Here is a 20,000-nt window from a genome sequence, read left to right on the forward strand (position 1 = left end):
CGTTGCAAGCTCGTGAAAATATGCATGGGACCCCAAACTTGCCACGTTTTACAAATGTATGCCAGGGGGTCCCTCATTTTAATGAGCGTCTGACGGATTACGAAAAATTCGTGTATTTACTCAATTCGGTAGCTTTAATTGATCCAGGGAAGTGGTTTTTTGTTTCAATGAAAAATTTGAAAAAAAAAGGAAAAACTTGTTGATATCACGTGACATTCTCATAAAGGTTCATGTCGACCTCGTCAAGGACAAAGAGCTATAAGTCACGTCCAGTTCTCAACAGAAACCTAGCTACGTACCTCGCAAGAAAACATTACAGCTGATTTCAAAGGAAAACATTAAAAGAGAAACCCAGAGCAGTACGGTAAGTTCCATTTGTAGCGAGAATTTACAACACCAACACCGACACCAATTCACAAGACTCGACTCATGAACATGGGCAATGGGCAGTTGCCTTTGATTCTGGGAACAAGTACATAGTACAGAATTCCTGCCTGAAACCCGTTCTTGTTTAAATTTGCTCAAGGACTGAAGCTATTTTCTAACAAGCCGATCCTCAGATAATAAGTAAACCAAGTATCTACAAACGTCTCACAGAAAAGGTTTTAATGCTAGGATCTCTTTCAAAATTTAGAAATAATTAATAGAGCAGGCGAGCTTAGCAAAGACAAAACTACAAAGAACTAGATGTCTAGTTAATGTTCTTCATTCTCCTGCTGTTCTCCTCTCTTTAATAATTTTAACTTTCTTTATTATTTCACCCCCAAAATATACATCGTATAGGTTTTGCAACTAATTAATCAATAAATTGAAAGCGATAGAATACCGTACATAAAACGCAAGCGTTAACTATCGGCGTAAAACCAATCAAATTTTAACACATTTTCAATAAACCGCCACAGCAAATTAATCGTGAAAAATCTATTCGCAGATATCCTATAGGAACGTAAATTCATTTGGTATTTTCCCAGAAAAGATATTCATAAATGGCATATTTATTTCAGAATCACTCGCCGCTTCACGCATGCTTGCCAAGTTATTATCGTCTCCAAGGATACGAAAGTCCAATCACCCTTTTGCCAGCAGTTCTTTTTCCTTCCTGTACGATCGGTCTTCGGAGATATTGTACAGACACGAGTGTTTTACTGGAAAATACGCAACTCGTAAAATTCGTACGAAAAAACATCCGGGACTCGGGTGGTGTATTTTCCATATCCTTACTTTGTATTGATGAGTTCACTGATATCTTGTTTGACCCTTAAGCTGTACTTAAATGTTGATGTGTGATAAAAAGCATCTTCGAATCTTCCTCGAAAGTCTTCGGCAATCCTCGGTTATCTTCGGTAATGTTCGTAAATGTTCGGAACCTTTCGTGTAACCTTGAGACAATTTTTGAATTTTCCAGTTTTTGACAATTGTTTTCCGATTTCAAACGTCGTCACGCTACCGCCGTGCCGAACTCAAATGAATTTGGCCCGGCAGTGGCATGACAAAACGCCGCGCCCAATATCGGAAGAGGTTTCTTTGCTGAATACAGTTTTAAATGCTAGAAATCAACAGCAGCTGATGCAGCAGGCAATGAATTCAGTTTGGTACGGCAAGAATACAAGTCGCGCTACTGTCGTGCGGAACGACAAGGCCTTAGCTAGTCGTGCCGAACTCAATTTAGCCTGCCGAACTAAATGGTTTCCAACGTCGCGCTACTGCCGTACTTAAGTCGAATTTAACAGCAGATTTGAACGTTGTCGTCATTTGACTACAACTACCAGAATTCCTTTCGTTTTTTCTTCATTATTTAAATTTTAAAGTTCCAGTGGGGTTTAAATAACAATTACCCTAATTAGCATAAGAAACAGAGAAAGAGAAGGATTCTGGTAGTTGCAGTCATATGACGCCATCATGCAAATCGCCTATTCTTAAATTTAGTTCGGCACGGAAGTAGCACGACGTTTGGAATACGCCTAGGTAACTTTATTCAGGCACATATCACAAAATTGAACACGAGAGATCTTTTAAATGTAAAAGTTATAGAACATTAATAAATAATCAACTCCCCTAAGTCTCGGGTCTGAGACATTATGTACTTCACTTATTGGTCACAAAGTTTCACACATACACTTGTAAACATAGCCTCCATTTGGAGCGAAAATACGTATGTGTTATTGACCAAGTGTGAGGTCAAGATGGCTGGATATTCGCCAAGTTCTTTTTTTTTACGTGTTTATGGACCGAGATGGAGTCGAGGTCCATAAACTCGCAAAAAAAAAAAAAAGAATGAGGCCAATATCCAACCATCTTGACTGAGCAAGTTTAATCAACAAAGGATTTATTATATGGCTTTCGCGGAAATTTTTCTTGCGGGACACCGCGGGTAGTCCCGAGCGGGCAAGATAGCTCCATGTTGCCCGCTTGGGTAGCCAATCACAGCGCAGGATTTGATTCATCTTGCCCGCTCACGGAGCTAGCCATATAATAAGCTCAGATATTTGTCTGCAGACATCATCTGTTCAGAAAAGCGAACAGTTTCCGGAGAACGAAACTCGAGGAGAACTGTGAGCTTCGAGGAACAGATAATGTCCAAGGAAAAATACCCGAGCATATTTTCGTACCAAATGGAGGCTATTGTGTTTATTTTCCCTCAAATATATCACTCGGACAATCCCTAGTTTTAGCTGGGGTGAGTTCAGTCATGTGACGCGTTTTTAAATTTAGACCAATCGCGTGCGCGCTGATATGTTAAATAGGAAACAAAAGTTACACTACGTCAACTATGTCATGGTCAGTCGCCGTCACCGATTCCCGAAAATAGAATTTTTTTAACGTTAACAGAAGGGTTTGTCAACATCTAAAATAAGTTTCGGATAAGATGCCTCGAAGACAATTTTACACCGAACAAATCAGCGCCTGCTTTCGATTTAATTTTCTTTTTCAGAAACTAACCGATGGCTTGGACGAGATTTCCTCGGCGCTGGCTTAAGCCACTTTTGGCCTTAAACGCTGTTTTAGTTCTTTACGTTATTAGCAGCTTTAAAACAGAGCCTGAAGCATCAAACATCTCAGAAACATTCCCAAGGAGAGAAGATGTTAGTCTCCACAGCATGGAATTCATTCCTAATACATGGCTGAGTCTTACAAACAGTAAGTTATGCAGTGAGGGGAACGGATCAAATATAGTCGGGAGTCATGGTAGTTCGCGCGCCAATACATGCGCAACTCAGAGTAGCTATGTATTGGTTTGCGCATCTTAAAATGTTTAGCCTACATTTTTCAGTTTCGTTGTTTGTAAACCGCGTTAACCTTCTCCTTCCTTAACCATCCTTGCTCCTTTATGGTTTATTAGTACATCTCTGGTGTTTTTCAATCTTAGTAAACTACTACTTTCAGGTTTCATTCAATTTAAAGGTAGTTTTGAGCATGGCCAAATTATCGTGGTTGAGCTCCTTTAACGATAAGGGAGTCTGTTATCATTTAAATTTCTGTCGATTACTCAGCTATCAGCTATCAGTTAAAGGAGCTGCAGCATCTTGAAACAATTGGCAATATATTCAAGTTTGCCGTTTGCAACTCGTCTTAATTTTACTCAAGCTTACTTTATTTCTGAAGTTTTACTTTCTAAATGTTTGTGTTCATTTTCACGAGGTTCTGAGGTTCATTCATAAACTTTTTAAGTAATTTTGAGTAAAGCTCCTTTAAAATTTCAGTCTACTTCAGTAATCAGAAACTTGCACAGATCTAAGCTATCAAAACAAATTGTCATGCATTGCTTAGTAGACAGTACAACGTCCAATTTTGACCTATTCTCAGCTATGAGCCTCATTTGCACCTTCAAGGTGGTCTCGAATGCGCCAACTCGTCTTTAAATTGCGAATAAAATAAATGTACAAATTACTTAAAGATACTTGTTCTTATATTTTCATTTTTTTTTTTCGCGATGTCAGTGCTCGCTTATTTTTGCTAACAGGTTGTTTTCACCTACTAGTACTTTGGGTCAAACATATGGTATAATGGCACATTTGAATTTATGAAGTCATCATGAGCTAATTCCAAATTTAAAAAATACTGACTCAGCTGAGACAAACTAAAATTGTCTTTTGCACTTTCAGGGGAAACTACTTCCATCTCTTACGCAGAGAAACGTTTCAAATTGTACGATGGAGTGGAGACATTTGTAATGTTCATTGGATATCCTCGTAGTAGTCACAGCTTAGTGGGCGCCATGTTGGATGCACATCCAGAAATTATCATTCCACACGAGTACGATGTGATACAAAATTGGGGAAAATATAATCAGTCATCAACAGTTTCAAAGAGAAACTTGGCAAAATATAAGTTATTTTTTGACCTCCATCACTTATCCACAAAACAAGCAATGTTCCTAAGTCGTTCTAGCGACTCCGTGTCGGGCGATAGATACAAATATAACGTGCCCGGCTTATGGCAAGGAGGATATCAAACAAGGATAAAGGTAAATAAAAAAGTAATATAAATTAAAATAAAATAAAGATTTCGCCCATTTTAATTGATGCTTAAAAGCGTCTTATACGTCAGTGATACAATAATCTTCAAAACAATGCACTGAGTAACAGGGAGCCAGTGAAGCTTGATCAACAACGGAGTTACAGAATCAAACTTCGTTTTACGCAAAAATAGAAGGGCAGCACAGTTCATAACTGTGTTGTGTTCTTGGGCAAGACACTTAACTCTCACAGTGCCTCTCTCCACCCAGGAGTATAAATGGGTACCGGCGAATTGTTGGAGAAACCTAACAAATAGCCGGGGGGTGACCTGCGATGGACTAACATCCCGTCCAGGGGGAGTAGAAATACTCCTAGCCGCTTCATGCTACAGAAACCGGGATAAGCTTCGGCAGCTACGAGCCAGTCGGCTCCAAGGCTTCACAGTTCATAACAACTTGAAGTTTTGGAAGTCCCGGCGTACAATAATGTATGCATTTCCACTACTCCTCTTATTTACTAATCAGCAGAGTAGGTTATTCATACCATAGTTAGAAGAGATATTCAATTAAAGGTAAGGTTCCTGTAAATTGTAGCTACTTGTGCATATTAAATAAACAATGGGAATAAAAGGATGCAAAAGGTGCTTTGGCCTCTTGGTTAGCGCGCTCGCCTACGGATCACGCGGTCTAGGAACGAGCCCTAGCCGGGGACATTATGTTGCAACTGTTTTCTTTGGCAAGACACTTTACTCTCACAGTGTCTCTCCACCCAGGTGTCTACATGGGTACCGGCGAATTTAACCCTGCGATGGTCTAGTATCCCACCCAGGGAGAAGTAGAAACACTCCTAGTTGCTTCATACCACTGACGATAAGCGTCGGCTTGATGGACCACTCGGCTCGGTATGAGACTTTCCCACTCAAGGGCAGAAAATGTATGTAATACATTAGGAAGGTTAGGGTTTGAAGGGACAACATCACAGTATGTAATAAACTTTCATGTAAATATGTAGCAGTAAATAACGCATTGTTATAGACTATAATGTAATTATATACTAATACACTAATGACAGGGAAGTAATGGAAGCTATGTAGCCATATAAAATAAAATAAAATATTTTTTTTAGGTTATCGGGGACAAGAAAGGGGGAGAGACATCTTTGGAATTGTATTTTAAACGCGGCGATCTGAGCATTCTTGAAGAAATCAATCAAGTCGTTCAAGTACCAATGAAATTCATACACGTTCACAGGAATCCATTTGACAACATAGCAACCATTATGCTTCGCGCTACGGGCTCACGTGACGCTGTTAGAGAAGAAGGAGTAAAAGTATGAAGGTTATGATGTTTTTGACGTCATAGATCACCATGTTTATATCGCCCACAACTATAACAAAAATGATTTCGAATGTAAAGAAGGAAACTAAAGAAATAATTGTTAGCATACTTTAAAACTTATCGGGATTTCATTTGTGCTTTTAATATATATTCAACGTATAGAAATTAAGAGGGGTTTTGGATTTGGATATAGCGAATTTGGATGTGAACGCAAAGCATCAACCTTTCGAGGAGAGTGACCTAAAAGATCCTCAAACCCCAGTCAGCCCCTGCTGCAGTTGCGAAAGCTGTGACTGGGTCACTTATCTATAGGTATGGAGTTTAAAATTAACACTCCTGCTTTAGGGCATTGTGTCTTCATTTTGATTTATATTCAACAGAAAGAAAACAAGGGGCAGCTGGATGATCAAATTGAATCAAAATAGAAGCTCCTTCCTCCCCATCCCCCTTCGCTACAACCTTCTCCCGAAAGGCTCTAAATTTCAACGACATTAATTTATGCATTTGCTTGTTTGTATCTTTTCCGACAGATAAACAACGCGACAAAACTAGACAATTCTATTGACTTTTACTCAGTATTGGCAGCCATTAACCAGCGCGTCAAGGAGAGGTACGGAGATGCAGTTCTTGATATTCCAGCACATGAAACAGTGCTAAGACCCAAGGAAACGTTACAAAGATTGTGTGACCATTTGGGTGTCACATGTTCTGGAGATTACCTCCAAAGATGCAGCGATATTTTGTATGGAGCTCCTTCAGTCACCAGAAACACAGTAGTTTGGACCGAGGAGCAAAAACAGCGCGTCATAAAAATGATGGGGAAACACCCTTTTCTAAACGAATATTCATTTGATAAATATCCCAGCTAAGAAAACAGTAAGGTGTGGCTATATGTCACGTTTTCCTTAACTCTTAGAGAAAAATGTTTGAATCTTTTTGTTACATTGGCAACATATGGTTTTTAAACACTAATTAAAATTTTCAAGTACAGTGTTTCAACCCGTTTCAACGCATTTCCAAACGCACAAGCATACGTGTATCTTGGCGATCATAGAATGCCTGTAAACGTGCTTGTATAGCTATTAAAGTGCATGACCATTATAAATGAGATTTCCTTACTTTACTTTTTTTACTTATAGAAGTGAGACACTTTGGGGTTGGATGCAAAAGTGATGGTAACTGATATCACAATTTATTTGACTTATTTACGGGGACTCTTGCCCCATGAGGTACTTAACATCAATAAAACGGAGGGCAGTATTTTTAGGATCAGTGTTAATCCCTTGAACCCAAGGAGGTGCTTCAGTAAATTTCAGATAGGTGTGTGCCGCGAGGGTTCTTAAACCCTATAAATGCAAATGGATACCCTATGCAATGTATGGGAGTTGCATTGCAATATTTCTAAGACAAAAAGTACTCACTGATGTAACAAAACAGTATTTTCCTTTCATCAGATAACATAAATAAATAAAAAAATAGGAATATTAATAAACAAAAACAAATAAATAAATAAATAAATAATGATCAAATGAGTAATATTAAATAAATTATACAAGGTTACCCTGTCAGTGTAGAAATATTGGTACCAAAAAAATTTATATTAAATCCTATCGTATACCTTTAGAGGTGTCTCGCGTCCAAGCGATGTAGCACTTTTGGTTTAAACTGTAGATACTTACACCCCTTATCAAATTGAAAGCTCATCGAGCTGGCTATCACATTAAATCAAGACTTCTGAAATAAAATGAATTGTCGATTTTTTTACAACTCCTAAATGCGAGCATCCGAATCACCTTTTGAAAGCCACAAGTGAAAGTGAATTTTGTTTTTTGCTTCTTTAATTTGTCCCTCAGTTTCTGGAACCAAAACACTAAAAAACATGTCTGCAATTTGCCATATACAATTTCAGTGAAAAGTTACAGAACATTTTCGAAATAGGAAAAAATAATATGGAGTGATTGTAGAAATATCGCTCTTGGGGAAAAAAATATTATTTTGAAGATGAAAAATTTGCTGACCTGCTTAATTGTCATTTATATGTCAAACTAGCTACTGTCCAAATTTGAAGGCAGACAAACAAATTCCCTTTGACTTCTAGCTTTCAAAAGGGACCCAAATGATGATTCAGATGCTCACATTAGAGGTCTTGAAAAATTTGACAATTCATTTTATTTCAGAATTCTTAGTATGGTGTGATAGCTACCTCTATAACCTTTTATGGGGTTAACGTATATCTACAGTTTAAACCAGACGTGCAACATCGCTTGGACATGAGACAGTACACAGTAACCTTACATAACAGGAATCCCAAAATTAAAAGTAAATATAGCACAGCCATCTTATTACTATTCAAATTTAACACAGCATTTCACATAGATGTAGGAAGGTAGTCAAATTGAATTATAGATATTATACCCCAAATGATTATTACTAATGACTGCATTGCTACATGACACTTAAAAAGTATAATAACTAAGGTAAAAACAACCATCAAAAGCCTTATTCTACAAACTATATAAGGTGAGAACAGCTGGTAGCAGAATAGGTATTCCCAGATTTCACCTCTGCTCCAAAATCAAGGAGGGTTGCGGGAGGTGGGGGGTCGGGGGGAAGTGGGTGCCTTCTGCATTTGAACTACATACAGTAGTTATACCCTCCCCTCCCTCCCTGCTTTGCCGTCCCCCCTTTTTTTCCTAATAGCCCTTAAACAACATGTTTGCAGCCATTAAGAGACCTTATATTTGATTGACTACCAGTTCAGATAACAATACACCTTGTCAAGTTCACCATGTATTTTTCATTATTTTGAGGAATAACTGCTTTTTCAAAAGAGCTTGAATTTGACAGATACCATTTAAACTGAGCTTGTTCAGAGCTTTTTATTAAACATGGGGTCATACCTGCATTGAAGATGGACAGTTAGGGGTGAGAAATCTAGAAATTTGAAAGTGGCCCACTTTGAGACCAATTTAATGTTTTAAATGGCTCAATTGCAAATTTTCTTGAACAGTGAATTAATATTTAACCATAGCACTCACTCAAGGACATTTTTGTTGGGAAGGGACTAGATATTGAAATCGTAAGATATTACAAAAATATGCATATATGACGTCACAAAAAACACGGGGGTCACCCGTCAATCAAAAAAAAAAATGTCATTATTGAGAAGTAAACTTTATCTTGTGAAAAAATAATAATAAAAAATAAAAGACATAATATTTCGTACTTCCCTTTCTTAGTTCTGCGGCATAAGCTGTCGGCAGCTGGCCACCTCAAAACAGCCACACTAAAAAGAAATGTCAGTGTTGATGTAAACAGCATGGAAACAGCCGTGTGAACTTCTCAATCATAAGAACTAAACGAAAATTCTTGCCCAACCAAATTAGACATACTTCTGCGTGGTGTTAAAATGCTGTCTTGGGAATCTGCCTTGGCTGCGATATGACTGCAGATAACAAGAGCCCAACGACGAAATCGCTGAAATCGGCCATATTTCTTTACCAATGATTGACAAGGACTGGGGGCAAATTCCTTATTTGTCAATTAATACAGCACTGTGAGACTGGCGCGAGCGGTTTAAAACAGCGGGAAATCAGAAATATGGCGGCCGATGCCCGGCATTTTGTTTGACCTTGGATTGGGGAGGTTTTGTGTCTTGCATTTGCTTTTACATGACTGTGATAAGGTACGCGATATTTTTTATTGATCATTCGTGAACTAGAATATTTGAAACAACCATTACCCGCCGATATATTTAACAATACACGAAGAACGGCATCACAATTCGGCCTCTCGGATCCCATGTGTGTACCTAGTTGCCTTGAAATTGCACCCTCTTGGTTCTGTTTATATGAAATGCCTTTACATTCGTTCTGTTTTAGTTTGGTTTGGAAAGCCTGTGGAAACTAGACCTCTGAGAGCGTTCACTTGGGCTTCGTATTGTTATTTCCCGGGAAGATACAGCCAAAAGATTTTTGTTGAGATGTGCAACCCGAGCCGACCTGGAAAACTGTGCCCTATTTCAGACCAAAATCTGTGCTTTTTCCATTCCCTGTTATTCAGACGAGCCAAAAATCGATACCCCATTTCAGAACTCTAATATCTCATGATATGGACCTCAGATATACCAGAAATAGCTTCCATCTGCATAAACATTTGAGAAAGGCGACAAATATGCGAATCTTAACGCCGAAGTAAATAGTTTCTTGTGAACAAAAATACCCAATGCTAAGTCAGAGTGAAAAACATTTCCTTTTTCAGACCAAAATGGTCAAAATGTATACTATGCCATTTTTCAGACCAACATTATCACTCAAAAACCACACCCTTTAGGGTCACACATACCTTTATAGCCCACATAAGGGACTAACCCTCGCCGGGGGGTATTGTTTTACATGTAATGCTCTAAGCATGCAATAAATGATACAGCTGTGTTATAATATTTACCATATCGTATAATGAGCACCTGCAACTCCATGCTCAATGCAAACCATCACTTCATTACATACTCATGTGAATTTACTCATGTAAATTATACAACAGTTCAGTTTATTACTCATTAAGGCCTCAACCTGTTTTAACAAACATCATATTCAATGATTCATAAACCACAAAATCTTGGGTCCGGTCTGGGGCTCAAATCCTTGACCTCCTGCACAGCAGACTGGCACTCTACTGTACCAACTAGCCAGGTGGCAGATGTCTTATCTAGCTGTCAGAATATTTTTTTTTAATTAACAAATAAAGAAGCCTAAGCCCTGTATTACACTGTGATAACACAACATGACAGGCATTTGAGAACATGAGGAAGACGTAGAAAACAATAGCTACAGACGAGAGTTTTCTACGTTTCTTGAGTGTTCTCAAATGTCTGGAGTGTACATGGATTATAACAGTGTAATATATGGCTTAAGCTTCGTCATTTGCTTTATGATATAGATGTTACACGCCACGAATAGAAATGACAAAACAGCTCGACAATGTAATCTTAATCAGGCCTTTTTAACTCCCCTTTGTTAGTTTAATGATCGATTCTTTGACCTACATAATATTATTGTTTAGTCAACAGGACATTTTGATGGTTACATTAGCCACTTCATACACATTACATAACATGAATGAACATTGTTATATCACAAACTTAAAGTATTGCAAAGCTCTTGGTAATTTTTCAGTAAACATCAATTTATTCATATTAGGAAATTATTACATTTTGTATCCCTTACTTATACTTTGGCCGTTGCACTCGTCTCATTGCTTACATGTACATGATTATTTTTTTATGGGAATTTATTTTAAGTACTGCCAAACCCTGTTAATACAACCACCTTTGGGCCATAAAAATTTTGTAGCACCCCACTTTATGTAGATGTACATGTAGACTAAATGTATTATTTGACTTATTTATTTGTACATGTACTTGGCACTTATTATATTTACTCATTAATTTTCTTAAATTGTGCCTGCCAACCTGAAAGAATTGGTCTACTTTGGCCATTACATGTGTCATCCTGTGTATGTTTGATTCACCTGAGACTTCATCTCATTTGTATAATAGCTTATTTACCATACATATGTGTCACTGATGACTCTTAATATCTTTTGCCTTGTCATATTTCTCAAATTATTGCATCAAAAAGAAAGGATTTTCTAATCTATTGTGTTTTTAGGCCCCCTACTAATTTTTGTTATTTTCAGTATTAATTTTCTGTCAGTTGATGTTTGCATATTATGTGCAGCCAACTTGCAAATCTTGGTTTACTTTGGCCACAGCATACCAATTGTCATATCTTCTTGTTACTCTATTTGTAATCTTTTTTATTTTGTACCAAGGCTGACGTAATTTTCTTTACAGGTTATGTCCACAGTTAAATTCCTCCTTCCCTCGACCAGAAAATGTGAAATAACTAGAATTACATATGGCTGATCCCCTAATAATATTGGAATCATCCTGGTTGACCTTGCTCAAAGTTCCCCTTTCATGTCACTACATGTACATGAAGTAACAATCACAAGGCACCAGTCATGATCCTCCACAGGGTCAATCTGCCTTCCAACCCCACCCCTGCAATATTGATGGTCTCTTCTGTTCAGATTGCTCTTAGACATTTGGAAATTCAGAAGGGTTGTTGTGTTGTTTGTTATCTCTAAGGCATTAAATTTTATAAAAGACAATCACCACCCATTACATTATAGACACTCAGGGAAAATATTGTAATATATATTACATTAAGATTCCATTGATCAAATACATGTAGTGGGGTACACTGGTATACAGTTGGAGCAACTAGATAAGGGCCTTCCATGGGGTGTACAGTATACTCTCACCTCCACTGCTAGAGGTCCAAATGGTCATTATAGAAATTACTCTGCAGATTCTCCCCCCCCCCCCCCGACCCCCACCCAAAAAAAGACCCATGAGCCTCTGTTGATTAGAGAGTTTGTGTGTCCTAATGAACAACAACAACAACAAAAAACATGAATTTCAAAAACAATTGATCAAACTGGCTCTTATTAAATTTTGCATTTTCTTCCCTGCTCCCAATGTATAAATTCAATAGAGAATTGCTGACCTTCTATTATTCAGGTCATGTTCCCCTCAAAAGTGGAGATATATTTGTCAATGTCCTTTGTTCCTTAAATCTGAAATGAATAACAATGTTCCCCTTTTCCCAAACACTCTCTGGAGACCCTCTTTGTTTAGATACTACTTCAGTGAAAACTTCTACTTACACTTGCTAAATGAAAAATGCTGTAAGGGAGGGGGGAGTTACCGCAATGGAGGTACTTGTATTCACTTCATTATACGAAAATAATGGAACTCAAACTGAACAGTGAGCACTAATGATGCTTTACACTCTTCAAATATTAATCCCAAGAAGAGAAAAACTGCCCCTCCTGTTCCATTATGTTGTGTTCCTGAGCAAGACACTGCATGACTCTCACAGTGCCTATGTCCACCCAGTTGTATAAATGGTTGTGCTGGGGGTAACCCTACAATAATATTGACTAGCATCCCATCCAGAGGGATGTAGAAATACTCCAGGGTGTTTCATGCTACCAAAACTAGGGATAAGTGCCAGCCTGATGGGTCACTTGTGTTGTACACATACTTTACCTCGTGCTTTCATATTTTCCTTTTTTGGCTCAGCTTATTTATTTTCTTGGGGGGAGGGATAACTTTTTGTAGAGAAGACGTTTTTGAGAGGTCTTTTTCAGAATGGTGTGGTATTTTTAGATAAAGCCATTTAAAAACCTGTCTTGGCATCACTTTTGAATTCATGTTTGTGAAACAATAGTGTCTATTTTTCTTTGTAAAATCATCAAATAACTAACACTTCAATGTAACTTATTGTAACAATGTAAATGTATCATAACACTGCTTGTTGTTCATTCCGTCTTCAATAATTCAGGGGCACGCAATGAAGCTTTTCTCTCAAATTCTTTAAAACCCTGTTTTAGGGTGTCTGGGTTGCTTTTAAAGCTCTTAGGTTAATTAAGCGCTGCACTATAACTTTTTGTTCTCTTTGGTTATTCTTCTCCAATTTATTAGGGTTTTTGTTTTTTTGTCCATTTTCCGAAACCTTAGGGTCTTGTTACCTTTCTGATAATCTGAGCTGACCTCTTTTTGATACCCAAAACGATATTTTTATCAATCTGAAAAGTTCGAGGTGACAATTCTCTAAAGACCTCTTAAAAGAAAATGGGAGGGGATTGAAGGTCTTACGAACATATGATTTACCGAAACGGTCCTTTGGGTGCCCCTGATAATTTCTAGATATTTGACGGGTTTGAGTAAGGACTAGGTGCGAATGAACACAAGGTAACAATTATACTCCAATATGAGTTGTCTGTGAAAGAACGAAATATTGTTGCGCGTCATGCTGAACACTACAGTTTTAGAGATAGACACACCATGGAACTTTGGCTCTCTTCGCACAGGACCGTGGGTCCCAAATGGTTCCATTTCATACCTGGGCCAGTCCAGGCCTGGTCAGGTCTCGGGAAACTCGGGAATGTTTATCTGTTTACATGGAACTGGTCAGCTGTTTCTACCAGTTGAACAGGCGCATAATGCACTGAAGGGTTCGGATATGATAGGGAGTGCGGATAGCAGGTCCCATGTGAATGACACGCCTGTACGATCCCACGTGGGGACAAAATCTATTTGGTGTTCATGGTCAAAAGTCAAAGTCCTGTTTGCCTTTAGACCATCGATACGAGTATATTCAATGCTACACACTTTCGTTAAGATACAAGTAATATAAAACTTTAATATCGCGGGAGAGGAGGCAGGGAGAGAGGAAGGGAGCAAACCCACAGCTAGAGCTAAATGATGTTTTAAATTAGCTTGATCAGGTCCCTTAAACCCCACCTCCTCCCCTATTCCCTTGGAGGGAAGCCTTTGCGTCATATAATAAAATACCATAAAATTCCTATATTAACCTCTGAGCTTACATTGTATTTCTTGTTCAAACACCTTGGTGTGCTTGTTTATGTGGTGGGGGAGGTTTATCGACGTATTTTGCGACATTTGCACACTGCAGACCGCAGACTACAAACTGCAAATGTTTTAACAAATATCGTATTCCTATTTCCATTACCGAGGGATAACGAACCGTAAATAGGCGACTCTGAGGATATTCTGACTAACCAAAGCGCTATGATTTAGGCCTTAACGTAGTCTGCAATCTACAATTGACATATATGCAGGATTATCGGAGGGTATTCGAGCTTTCCGTTTGAAACCTCTTAGGTTTGACTTTAAAAACAGTTAAATACTGCAACATCAACATGGAACACGAATTAAGCGAGTTCTGTAAAATGGAAAGAGAAATGTAAAGGAAAAAACTGTAGAGGGTAATGAAGCTCTAAAAAGGACGGAGGAGGGCTGTTTTCGGATACTTTTTTATGCTCAGCTTCGCAGGACTTTTGATGTGGAGTAGAGAGGAGGGGAGTAAGCGAAATTTGACGGGATTCGATTAAAAAATTATAATTAGTCTCCCTGATCCTTGGTGTCTCCTGCACATTAAGGCCCTTGCGCGCGGCTAACAATTAGAAAGATTCTCCATCTGCTCCAGGTCTGTTGGACGAGAGAAAGCTGCATCCATCGATTAAATAACCTGCACATGTTTTGGGTCATCTGGAAGGTAATATCTGGTGTTGTTTGGCGATCCTGTTCCACCCTTTAAAATGCCGTGACTTGGAGAGTTGAGCCTGCGAATACTCAGCAGTTCCTCGTCGCGAGGTGGCTCGTCATATTCGTGGGAGTAAAGTATACCTTGAGTGAGAAGAATAAATGAGTAAATGAATAAATTAATGTAAACCTGACCACTTGAGTAATTAATTTAAGTTGAACCAAACATCAACTAAGAGCTAGTGCTTAATGAGGTGAAAAAATATTTTGTTGTTGTTGTTATTATTGTTGTTGCTGCTGCTGAGGTGTCCTTTTGACTCGGGGGGGGGGGGGGGGGTCGGAGATATAGTATAGTTTTTCTGGGACCAAGTGTCTAATTTAGAGGTGTCGGCGCACGATACCTGGAGTGGAAAAATTGAAATTGCAAACAGATATATATCAACACTTAATGTGACAATGTTCTAGATTTAAAAGAACAATTCTCTTTACTTTTTGTTGTCATTTATGAGAATTCGCGGGATGGTACATCATGCGAAACAAAGTGGGAGCGTAGAGTCTGGTTGATCATAAACAAACTTTGTCATGTAATTAAATTCAAAATGGCGACGCGTATCAGGGAATCCCATTGTTAACACCTTGATCCTGGGAATCCACTCCTAAGATTCATTCCTCTCTTTTTGAAGAGTTCTCGAGTTGAGACTACAATTCAACGCCATTTTTTTCCATAACCAGAAGTTTTGCCCGCACCAACGTTGAGCTACATACCTCTGGGATTGTCCACAACAACGTAGGCCCTTCTCCTGCTAAGATCAGCCTCGGGCTCATCATATACGTGCCCATCTGGGCGCCCTCTAGTGGTGGTCCCAAAGGTGTTCGTGATGCTGTCCGGATAGGGCTCATCGAGCACATAATACATGGGGATCGGCGAGGCCCTGGGCTGAGAGTTCAGTATTTCCTCAGGACAATCGTAGGTGCTATCGTTGAATTCTAAATAAAAATATCAATAAGACTTTTTTTTACATATATTCTGGAAACCATTCCGGATGTAAAAGAGCAATCTTATTGGTTGCAAGAGCAAATTATAAATAAAATGGGTCATTGGCATTGTAGAGCACCCTCGAAATTAGGCAATTTGCCGAGTTTCTTGGAACAGCCATTACCACGCGATATAATTTGTTAAAATTCAGAATAATGTATTACTATTTATAGCTATAATCACCTTTATCCACAACTGAGGCCCTATTGGGGGTTTTCGGAATATGGGATATTTAGAAAATTAACGAGATACAGGCTATTTGGGGAAAAAATTAATGGGATATAGGAATAGTTAGATCAGATAAAGCGGGATACCGAGTAGGAATATCGTTAGTTTTTTTCAACTGGAATTAACGGGATACGGGACTTGGCCAAAAAATTACCGGAACGTTCGGGGATACTCAACTGAGCTCCCCTTAATGGGGCTCACAGCTCACTATAATTGATTTTGACAAGATATCATTCACTTTACGTCTGTTCAAATTACCTTCTGGATCCTTACGTGTGTCCAGAACAACCTGATCGGGGCTAACTCCAAAGTCGCTGCAGTTAAGCCGTTCAAGATCCTTGTGGTCTACCACTTGCCCTTCGTACAATGGATTCATTGTCACAAATTCCTCTCTCAGCGACAGAGCTGGATTCACTTGACCATTCAGACTGCCTCGCTTTGAACCTGCAGGAGGTCTGGGCGGAGCGTTTGTGGGAAAACGATCGGAATAGATAGATCCTCGTTTGATGTCCGAACCCGATAGAATTATTCCATCCGAGCTCCTTCGATAGGCTGGGTTGTCTAGTAAATGCAAGCAAAGAAACGAAAAAGTGTGTTTCTACAGATGGAAATGTTATTACCTTAACCTTTGTAATTTAAAAAATCTGAAATTCTAAATCTAAATTTCTAAACAGAAATTTCCGTTCTACGAAATTTTCGGTTGAATCGTTCGCTTTTCGAAAATTGAACAGTCTCCGCATTTTCTGCAACGGTTCCGAACCTTTCCAAGGAAATTTGCGAACCGTTTGTCACCGTTTCTAAGTTTTCGGAATTTTGGTTGAACAGGAAGTTCCCTCGGGGACAACTGACAAAGCTTGAAAAATGGCTTAAAATTTAACTGACAATTAGAAAAAACAATTAACTAATAGCTTACATTTGCATTTGCGCCCCTTCCCCCTCGCCTATTTTTGCTTAAAGGCGAAAGACCAGAAAACGGCAGTACATCAGCATAACAGTGGATAACATGACAGAACATTTGACGGCTTAGGCCCGTTCCAAACGCCGCTCCATTCATGCGCCAAACCTAACTGATGAGTTAAGAACGGCAGAAGAGCGGCGTTTGAATCAGTTTGGTTCGGCAGGTTAGGTTTGGTGCGGCAAACAACATTAAATTCGGCAGGGTTTGTCGCACTATGCGACGCTGGAGCGGCAGCTGATTCATACGGCGTTCTCCTCATGTGTCGAACCTAATGCATAAATTACTGTCATGTATTTTTCATATAACGGGACTCGTGATTGGCTCAAAATTGAGTGGCGTGACAAGTCATGCATGAAGCTTGAAGTCGCTAAAAACAAAGACAAAAAATATGCCTTCGATTTATGAGTTTCTTTATCGCAAATTCATTTTTTGCTTTTTCTACGTGATAATAACTCAGCTTATCAGTTTTCCTTTTAGCAAGTCGAATTAACCGGGAGAAACCTGTCTAAATACAAACACTGGACCTTGAGTTTAAATTTGCTTCCCAAAATATTGCTATAAACAGCGAAATGTTAGTGACAGCTTTTCTATTTGGACAGAGTTCTTGAATTCAAAACGCATATTTTCTCGTCGAAAATTGTTACCACCGGCTTCCCGAATTAAGTTCGACGCAAGTACGCCGTCTGAACCGGCCGTCGCTCCAAAGTCGCTCTAAAGTCGAACTTAATCAAGTTTGGTTCGGCACATCAGTGGAGCGGCGTTTGAACCGGGCCTTAGAATGCGAGACTAAAACAAGACAAGGAAAACGTACATAGGTGTGGCCCTTTAAGGGGTTTTCAGGATGCGATATATTTGGGTAAAATCTGAACGGGATACATGATATTTGGGGGCAAAATTAATGGATATGGGATTAGGAAAATCGTTAATTTTGGAATTGGAATTAACGGGATATAGACGGGATATTTAGTCCGAAAATTAACGGGATGCATGTGGGATATTTAGCCCCCCCCCCTCCCCTCCCCCGCGCGCCCCCCTCCCTAATGGGGCTCGTAGGTCTGCCATGCTCAAGCAGCCATCCAGTTACTCCAGCACAATATCCCAATTTCTTACTTCTCATCATAAGCTTCTTCCAAGAAGTTATTCAGAGTGTATGAGCCTACATTGAAAGTGCTTTAACCGCACTATTGTATGGCTGTGTGTGATTCGGAAAGCCATAAGAAAGTAAATTAACGTGTAAGTTGACTGATTTTTGCAGTGTAACTTATATTAAAATATATGTCTACAATTACTGTAGTACCCATGCTCCTCGTTCTCTCGGTGAAAGTCCCCATAGGAGTCAAATAGGAAGCGTCTGTGTAGACTGGTATCGAGTTACGACTCATCTAAAAACAAAACAGAAGGATAGTAGCGATAAATTGCTAAATTCTCTTCACTCCATTTTTACAGGCTTCATAAACAAGTAAGAATTAAAGAAAATGAAAATGCTGCGTGGGTATAAAATAGCCGTAAATAACGAACACCAACGTCTCCCAAACAAGCCCTCATTTTGCATTCCTGCGAGAAGCGTCATGGCTGCGAGACTCGAAAGAAAAAAGAACCTTTGTATTACGTCTGTAACACTTGAGGGACACATACCATGTCTCTAGTTGCAACTACGTCACGATAGAGTGGTTTTCACTGGAGTGTCGAAAGCATTGGTTTGGCATTACTATACGGTACGCGATCGACTGGCTTAAAAACTCAGAAACTGAAATTATTTCATACTCACGTGGGATACTGGACTGGAAATTGACCCTTCTAGACGGCGATGTTGGTTGGGTCGTTTTCTGAAAGAAAGAGCAAACGACAGCTTAGTTGGAACCTCAACATTCGGAAATGAGTTTAGTAATAAACGAAGGTATAAAGCGGATAGAACGCTAGTAGTGTGTGCCCATATTCAAATGAAAGCTATTGAGTAGTTCTCTCACGTGGTACCGTTTATTATGCTGTACAAGGTGGTTCTCACTTTTAAGTCTGGATGAAACCCTAGTGTGTAAAAAATGGAAGTTTTGAGCATTATCTCCGTGTAGTGCAGTGTTTCATTATAGTTCATAAAATTACATCATCGTCATCATCATCATCATCATCAAAATCGTCATCGCTGTCTTCCATTTAGAAAACGCGGGTTCACATTCATTACTGTACACACAATGCACTTAACATAGCCCTACAGTGAATCTTGAACTCGCTGCTTATATCAGTTACAAAATTGAAGTCTTTTACACTACAACAATAACTGTTAAGATTAATTTAGTAAATTGCAGTAGACCTTACTTAGGACTGTTGCAGCGCCATAAGATGAGCAGTATCAAGGCAATCAACAAAATGCCTCCAGCCACCGATCCGGCAATAATGAATGTGTTCTTCTGACTTTCCTGTCTTTTCCCTGTCTCGGCGCCCTCTCCGGTACCCGTACCATCACCTGTCGCTCCTTTAGTGGGCTGATGTACAAAATGAATCAAAAACAATATAAAAAAATATTCAGTTAATACTGTGTACCAGACACAGTATATGTCTCAAATAATATAGGTAGAAAACTTAGACGAATTTCCATAATTTGAAACAAGTATGAAGGAGTCGTGATTTATTTTTTTCATACTACATTTTCCTCATCACATAGCTTCATCATCAATTCCATTTTCCCAAGCTATAACCTATTTTAGAAAACATATTAGCTGGTAGAAGTAGGTCTCTTGTGAGCGCTTTTTGTCCTCGTTCCAAAAGTCTGATGCAATATTACATTCTAATCGAAATTTAAGGAAGTTGCTCATTCTATTGAGACGATCTGTGATGACGTACCGGGGTCGTT

The 20,000-nt window shown here is 39.0% G+C and overlaps 2 protein-coding genes across 5 annotated transcripts in view; one reads left to right on the forward strand and one right to left on the reverse strand.

Annotated features, from left to right (window-relative positions):
- Positions 1-6,672, forward strand: part of LOC145503193 (uncharacterized) — a 7,220-nt gene extending 548 nt beyond the window's left edge. The window contains exons 1-5 of one of the 2 annotated variants that reach the window (XM_081482651.1): positions 1-364; positions 2,933-3,138; positions 4,104-4,465; positions 5,583-5,786; positions 6,325-6,672. The exon at positions 1-364 is cut by the window's left edge and continues 548 nt beyond it. In XM_081482651.1, coding sequence (XP_081338777.1) covers positions 2,943-3,138; positions 4,104-4,465; positions 5,583-5,786; positions 6,325-6,663 — 1,101 coding nt within the window. In that variant the 5' untranslated portion in view covers positions 1-364; positions 2,933-2,942 and the 3' untranslated portion in view covers positions 6,664-6,672. Of the gene's footprint in view, positions 365-2,857; positions 3,139-4,103; positions 4,466-5,582; positions 5,787-6,324 lie in introns of those variants that run through there. The other variant, XM_081482650.1, reaches the window with a different exon arrangement.
- Positions 6,673-13,108: 6,436 nt separating this feature from the next.
- The window catches only part of LOC145502033 (uncharacterized), a 13,410-nt gene continuing 6,518 nt past the window's right edge, over positions 13,109-20,000 (reverse strand). The window contains exons 5-11 of one of the 3 annotated variants that reach the window (XM_081481335.1): positions 19,991-20,000; positions 19,466-19,632; positions 18,921-18,978; positions 18,450-18,534; positions 16,453-16,755; positions 15,696-15,917; positions 13,109-15,074 (exon numbers count right to left, since the gene is read on the reverse strand). The exon at positions 19,991-20,000 is cut by the window's right edge and continues 32 nt beyond it. In XM_081481335.1, coding sequence (XP_081337461.1) covers positions 14,908-15,074; positions 15,696-15,917; positions 16,453-16,755; positions 18,450-18,534; positions 18,921-18,978; positions 19,466-19,632; positions 19,991-20,000 — 1,012 coding nt within the window. In that variant the 3' untranslated portion in view covers positions 13,109-14,907. Of the gene's footprint in view, positions 15,075-15,483; positions 15,918-16,452; positions 16,756-18,449; positions 18,535-18,920; positions 18,979-19,465; positions 19,633-19,990 lie in introns of those variants that run through there. The other 2 variants (XM_081481336.1, XM_081481337.1) reach the window with 2 other exon arrangements.

This window comes from Orbicella franksi, chromosome 11 (assembly GCF_964199315.1).
Source record: "Orbicella franksi chromosome 11, jaOrbFran1.1, whole genome shotgun sequence".
Classification (NCBI taxonomy): Eukaryota; Metazoa; Cnidaria; class Anthozoa; order Scleractinia; family Merulinidae; genus Orbicella; species Orbicella franksi.